Source organism: Physella acuta, unplaced genomic scaffold (genome assembly GCF_028476545.2).
Source record: "Physella acuta isolate Inbredline_101_S28 unplaced genomic scaffold, ASM2847654v3 ptg000105l, whole genome shotgun sequence".
Lineage (NCBI taxonomy): Eukaryota > Metazoa > Mollusca > Gastropoda > Physidae > Physella > Physella acuta.
Genome location: NW_026731625.1, coordinates 192,353 through 200,066, shown reverse-complemented (window position 1 = coordinate 200,066; position 7,714 = coordinate 192,353). Strand labels below are relative to the sequence as shown.

The 7,714-nt window shown below is 37.0% G+C and overlaps 1 protein-coding gene across 1 annotated transcript in view; it reads right to left on the bottom strand.

The window, feature by feature from the left end:
• Positions 1–309: 309 nt before the first annotated feature.
• Positions 310–7,714, bottom strand: part of LOC131932101 (integrin alpha-3) — a 50,958-nt gene continuing 43,553 nt past the window's right edge. Inside the window, exons 23-26 of the mRNA XM_059288995.1 lie at positions 7,548–7,676; positions 4,608–4,700; positions 1,475–1,591; positions 310–482 (exon numbers count right to left, since the gene is read on the bottom strand). Of these exons, the coding sequence (XP_059144978.1) occupies positions 321–482; positions 1,475–1,591; positions 4,608–4,700; positions 7,548–7,676 (501 nt within the window). The 3' untranslated portion in view covers positions 310–320. The remainder of the gene's footprint in view (positions 483–1,474; positions 1,592–4,607; positions 4,701–7,547; positions 7,677–7,714) is intronic.

Sequence of the window (7,714 nt, the reverse complement as noted above, 5' to 3'; positions counted from 1 at the left end):
CTACACCCCCAACACATACCCACTCTACACCCCCAACACCCCCCCAACACATCCCACTCTACACCCCCAACACCCCCCCCCCCCAACACATCCCACTCTACACCCCCAACACCCCCCCCAACACATCCCACTCTACACCCCCAACACCCCCCCCAACACATCCCACTCTACACCCCCAACACCCCCCCCCCCCAACACATCCCACTCTACACCCCCAACACCCCCCCCAACACATTCCACTCTACACCCCGAACACCCCCCCCCCCCAACACATCCCACTCTACACCCCCAACACCCCCCCCCCCCCAACACATCCCAGTCTACAGCTCCCCATCTATTGCAGCAGCTGCAGCCATCACGGCTGTTGCCTCCTCTGCCTTGGTGTCCTCCGCCATCTTGCTGTAGTTGACCGTTGACATCCGGTTGCCTTCTCGCTTGAGTTGCTCCACTTGATCGTGTTTTGTTCGTTTGAAAAACCCACACTGAAGAATATTGAACAATACAATTATAAACCCACACTGAGGAAATATTGAACAATACAATATATAAAGGAAAACTGAGGAAATATTGTACGATTAAACTTAAAATAATCCGGGAGTGATTTCCCCTAAACTTTCTCGAATATTCTTATATAAAACAACAGGGGATGGGAACTCGGGATATAGTTATGATTTTTAATCCATTTTAAATACTTAAACTTTTAAAAATAGAATAGAATCTCATAGAAAAAAGAATTGCGCACCAAGCGAACGCCAAATAAAGATGTTTATAATAGTGCGCAATATTTTTAGTACTTTATAAATTTACATGCGTTTTTTGAGAAATCGGAAATAGCGAAAATTATTACTTTCAGTCAATGAAAATGACTCAAAATTTTATAGAAGGCAGAGAATTAGATCTTTTACTTACTTGTGAAATTTCAATTATCTATATGAAATAGTACTCAAGTTATAGGCTTTTGAAAAATTCAAAGTAGAAAAAGTAACACTGCCGCTTATTGGAAATCGCTCAAAAGTTGATACGGATGTACGATTTTGATAAAATACTTATATATGAAATTTCATCAACCTAGCTGTAACGGTACTCAAGTTATCGTGTTTACACACAGACACACAGACATACGGACAGAATGGGACAATCCAGTTTTTCCGACTCCATTACGCATAAAACGCCAAAATTTTGATATATCTGGATTTAAAATTTTTGCCCGATTAATATAAGTCCTCTACATCCCGGATGTGATGAAGGACTGAGGAGTAAAACGGTGAAAACTGTCCAAATTTAATGTGATTTTTGTGCACGATTACAAGACTTTCTCTATACTTCATATATACGAGAAAGTAGAAAAGCTAAATTTAAAACATTAAAATCAAGAAATATCATACGGTTTTAATACATAAATTTGGAAAACGTCCCCCCCCCCCCAAATAAAAAAAGCAACTGATCCTGGCCACCAAGCACTTGATCCAATTACCTTCCACAAGAGCAGTACAATCAAAGTGATCAGGACTAGACCCGCCGCTATACAGCCGATAATGATCCAGATGTTAATTTTTCCACCTGTCTGTACCAGGTGGAACTTGGTGGATGTCTGGGTGGAAGAAAGAAAGATTTTGTAACAAAATGAAAGGATGTGGGTGGAAGAAGTTAATTTTAAAATCTCTTTTGTGAGTTGTGACAAATCTTGTAGCAGCGAAAGGGGAGAAAACCGAATGAATCAAGCGACCACTCGATCAGCCTCTTGACAAAGGTCAACACGGCCCGCTGGTTTCCGATGGTGTTAAGAAATGGCTGGTGACTGTTTTTATGAGATAAGAAGATCCGGGTTTAAAGCAAAAATGTTAGTCGAATGACAAAAAAAAAAAAAAAAAAAAAAAAAAGACGAATACAATTAAATATAAAAAAATCTTCAAATGATAAGTTTTAAATGCGATTTGAAATTGAAGAAAATAACTAAAAATTTGCTATCGTTGATAAAATATTGGGTCTGTCACTTATGAGATCTCATATATTTTGGCAACAAAAGTTTTTATTAAAGAAAGCAAGCCTTTTCTTTTATTGTTTATATTATGTGCAAGAAACGCTCGGAAATTGATGAAAATACTGATTCGAAGGTTGGAAGGGCTTCTCCCCGGCTATAGAGTATGGTAGGGCTCTAGTAGAGTGTGGTAGGGCTCTAGTATAGTGTGGTAAGGCTCTAGTAGAGTGTGGAAAGGCTCTAGTAGAGTGTGGAAAGGCTCTAGTAGAGTGGTAAGCCTCTAGTAGAGTGTGGTATGGCTCTAGTAGAGTGTGGTAAGGCTCTAGTAGAGTGTGGTTGGGCTCTAGTAGAGTGTGGTAAGGCTCTAGAAGAGTGTGGTAGGGCTCTAGTAGACTGGCCCCGAGATCGCCACATGACGCCCCCGACACTTGGGCGCAGGGGCGGATTAAGCTTGCACGGGGCCCCTGGCTGAAAAACATTTATGGCCCCAATATGTTTATATATATACGCCTATAGATATATTTATCTAGGTATATTTATAAATAAATAAATTTAAATATATATATATATATATATATATATATATATATATATATATATATATATATATATATATATATATATATATATATATATATATATATAAAATTAGCCGGCTGGTAGTGTGTCAGTCCTTTCCGTCATAAAATGTTCACTGATATTAAATTGGCAAGAGAGTTGAAATACGCTTGGTTTTGAATCATAGAGCTATCTTAGTATTTATCTTGGGACTGAATATTGTAAATCTATACAAACTTATGATAAATAAGCGAGTCATAATCCATTCGAAAATGAAGAATTAACTAAAGAAGCAGGATTTCAAGAGATATGTTAAGTTTGTATGATGTTAGTTTATGTGATCCGTCCACTTAACACACGCAGATCTGACAATGTAGGCTAGGCCTAGTCTGATGTAATTTACTATCTGGTTGTGTTTTATGAGCGAGGTCAATCAAAAACTAATTTTTTTAGTCCAGTGTCACACGTTTTATTATTTGAAGGGCAAAAAGTGAAAATTAGAGAGCCCCTAAAATTTGGGGACGAGCTAAGGCCTCACGACTTTCTGTACTCTTAAGATAAACCCCACCATGTTGCTAACACTTGGCGTCCAGATTTGGGTTTAATTATTGTTGATTAGGCACACACAACATCGCTACTATCCGACCTGTCACTTCCAAAAACACACACTCAAAACACAATTCTTTCCTTACAAAAACGTTGTGTTTTCGAAAGATGCAGTCAGCCGGATCAGTAGGTCTATACGATTTTCTATTTTCTTGGGGCTATAGGGCTAAAGGGTATGGCCTATCAGTAGCTGGTCTTTACTTGTTAACATTTAGATGGATAAGTCAAAAACAAACGTGTAGTAAAACTTGTTTTTTATTTTGTTTTGATAAGATTCAGTTTTTTCTGACACCCGCTGATGAACCCATTTACGTGCCAGAAAAAGTATTTCTATTATTTAAGATGAGTCGCTTTAAGTAAACAGTTTCCGTGGGGAAAGCGATGACAGCTACTGTAAACACTAGAAAGGAACATTTTGAAGAGGGATTTTTAATGGCATTTGTTTAAAAAATAGCTTGCATTTTAGACAATACAACAATGAATTAACTAACAGAAATAAACATCTGTAGAAATAAAAATGGGTTATTGGGGTGAATTTGGGGGCCCCTTAAAATGCCGCTTTTATGAATGCTTGCTAATGAGATTTAATAAACAGTGTAGACCCTATGCATAAAATGTGTGCTTTATTTTAAGATTACTTCTTTACTACACAATCTGGCGTTATCTGACGAAATGACTTTCAAATTCCTATCTTACTATTTTTAAGAGTCGTCTTAGTCGTGGGCCCTAAACGTTTTGGTTTAAATTCTGCGGCTGTTTGTGATATTTAAAAAAAAAATCTAAAATCAACTTATTTTATTAACATAAACGAACGCTGGTCCGGACTATGTTATTTTAGGGATCGTCAGCTTAATGTAAACAGCGTCTGAGTAGGAGGTGATGTCAGCTTGTATTTCTACTAAAGTGTGTGCACGTGTTTGATATTTTGAAAAATAAATGGAACAAAAAATGTGATTTATGCATTAAAATATTTATTTTTATACTAAAAACAACAATTAAATTGTCAAGTGAAATGTACTATGGTTTGTAAGTGAAAATTTGGGGGCCTCTAAACATCGGAGGCCCTTGACTGCAGTCCCTCTAGCCCCCTCCCCCCCCCCCCCCCCACCTTTAATCCACCACTGCTTGGGCGGGCAACGAGCAGTGTTCTACTAACCAACAAAGCACCCTCTGGGGCGTCTGCGCCACAACAAGTAGGATGAAAAAATAGAGCGCAGGCTTTGTTAATATTTTAATAATTAATTTTATATAACACATCATGTAATAATTAAAGGAGTTGTTTGAGAATGGATTTAAAATATTGAACAAACAATTGCAAGTGATCGAAGTGAATCCAACCTAAAGTTGAAGTAACTTGTGTCAAGCACTGAAAGACTTACATGCGTACATCTTGTAACTTGTGTCAAGCACTGAAAGACTTACATGCGTACATCTTGTAACTTGTGTCAAGCACTGAAAGACTTACATGTGTCCATCTTTTGCTAGGCCACACCCTCATCAGTGGCTCTTGTGGTTGCACGACCTCGACAGTTGTTAGAAACTCCATTGTTGTGTAATCCTGAAATCAAGAGCATGTATGTCAAACATTGTCTGTGTTAGCCCAGTTATGAGGGAGTTACCGTAATAAACCATATGACAAGATGTACTGATCAGTGTGAGAAGTTCGCTGATGATACTTCATTACATTTCTTTGCAGACAATGCTGAGTCACTCAGTTACAAACTTCAAACATGTGCCAATCAGCTTGCTACTTGGACACAATTTAACAAAATGAAACTTCACCACGATAAAACCAAGTCAATGATTATTACAGCTCATCAGAGTTCGTCTTCAATCCACCTCATTACGCATTACTATAGACAATACAAACATTGAACAGGTTAACAGTTACAAATGCCAAGGATTGGTTATAGATCACAACCTCACTTGGTCCGATCATATCCATCTTCTAAGAATGTCCTTATTAAAGACAACTTTCCAATTAGCAAGGATAAAGAACTTTCTGGACTATAGGAGCAGGCTAGTTTTTTATGAAGCTTTTATTCAATCTAGGTTGGATTTTGCTTCTGTAGTTTGGAGCGGGAGCGGCAGCTTTATAACTAAGCAGCGTCCTCTACTATCACTACAAAAAGGGCTATAGAACTGGTTACTGGCTTGTCTAGTAGCCTTGATTCTTTTTTTACAACTAATATACTTCCATTAAATAAAAAGATAACATATACTAAACCATTTTTTTATATAAAATATTCCACAAACAGCCCTCTCTTACTTATCAAACCTATTTTCTTTTAACATAAAATTAAATCGTCGTCTTAATTTACCGATCCCATATACAACTTTTTTCCAAATACATAGCTTCGCCTACTCTGGTTCTAATTTGTGGAACAATCTTCCTAACAAAATAAAACTATCTAGATCTGAAAATATATTCAAATCTAAACTAAAACAAAAATTATTTAATGGCCTCTCTAACTGACTCATTGAAACATTTCTCATTCATCCATTATATTCTTTTTTTAAAAATCTCATCTTGTATTATAACTATGTAATATTATTTCTTTACGAGAAAAATGGCCCGTTGAGGAAGGATACAACGGGCGCTAGGTTGATAGTGTTTTCTATTTTCTCTAAACTAAAACCAAAACCAAAATCACCACCTTAATTCAATTTTACCGGAAACGAAAAATGACATTAAAAACGGATTTTTATCCTGAATCGGTACTTTAATTTATACAAAATATAGTCATGGGCATATCCCTAAACCATGCACCTAATCTCATTCATGACAAAAGTCGCATTTAGAGTTTCTTTCGTGCAACTCTACTTGGGAGGAGGGGGCTCGGCCCCCCCCCCCACACACACCCTAAAACATGTCTACCGTCCCATTCAACAAAATATAATTATATATTTTTTCCAGTGTCCGCCCCTCCTAGAAAATTCTACCCCCGCCCCACAAAAAATTCAAATACCCCCACCCCTCGCCGGGGAGGAAAGAGTCTGAAAGAAACACTGGTCGCATTTGTAGATCATACAAACTAAAGGAAGAACCTGGGTGGGGCTTCGCCCTTACCGGAAGAGATGCCTGAAAAAACTGTGCACGCTAAACACTTTTTAGATTAGAAAAAGTTCTTTCCTGCGGGGAGGAAAAAGTCTGAAAGAAACACTGGTGTTGCGCTTAGCCACTACCCGAAGAATTGCATGAAAAAAAACTGCAAGCAAACCACGTTTTAGATTAGACACATTAATTAGGCGGTAATTTTATTATAGAGTATCGATGAAGAAATTTCTTTGGAGCTGGGGGGGGGGGGGGGGGCGGGCTTAGACGTTCTTTCGCGAGGGTGGGGCTTCGCCCCTACCCGAAGAATTGTATGAAAGAAACTCTTCACGCAAACCACTTTTAAGATAAAACAAAATAAGCTTTTTAATTCAATGTTTACTCGAGAATCAATGACGTCACATTACTGTGTGCACTCTCCAAGCTTGATACTATTTTCTACTATATGCTAAATTTGACGTCATATTTCGCTTCCGTTTTACTGTGAAAGTTTTTAAATTGCTTGTGATTTCTCTATAGCGTTCTTGTCTGATACATAGATAGATAGACAGACAGCGAAACTATTATATAGAATTCCACATTTTTACAAACTTTTATTTAACTCACTTCCTCTGTCGTCAGTCGACAGTCTGTCTGTCGTCAGTCTAGATCGAAACGCAGGAGTGAAAATTCGGACACTTCTACTTGACCGATACGATTCAAATTTGACACGTGGGTCAAGACATGAAGACAATGCAATCTGAAATTACATTTGACTTAATTGGATGCCTAATTAATTTTTTATGAATTAATTAAAATTTGGACCGAATTAGTAGGCATGTCTATCCAACCACACCACACGCGTCATCACGTTCAATAGACGTGCAATGGTTTTTAGTCATGTAACACTATTGTAAATAAAACATGTAAAGTACTGAAAAAAAAATTCATAAAAAAAAAAACGTTTTAATTACAAGCTTTTAAGTACTAATGCACTAAAAAGTAGAAAATAAATTATATACTACTATTTAAATAACTATAAAGAAAAGCGTGGGTCTCTTCCTAAACATTAGTAAAGGTATCAAATAGATACTAAAGTGGCCCACGCTTTTCTTTATAGTTATTTAAATAGTAGTATATAATTTATTTTCTACTTTTTAGTACATTAGTTCTTAAAAGCTTGTTATTAAAACGTTTTTTATGAATTTTTTTAGTGCTTTGCTACTGCTATGTCGTTACTATGCTATTGCTTTTTTTAAATGCTGTTAATAAATTGTTGTTTTTATTTGTTTATTTAAAAACGGCCAATTTGAAAAAAGGCCTCCGTGCGTAAAATTGTTACCGTAATTGAATAAATTGAAATCGTTTTACCTTGGGCAGTGGGATATTGGCCCTGTTGATGGTGAGTGAAATGTTGACGACATTGTAGCTTTTAGGTTGAAGGTTGGAGCCGGTGACGCAGACAAAAACTGTGCACAGTTCAGCATCTCTTCCACAATTCTTTAGATACAAATTTTTTATAACTCGAATGTTTCTCT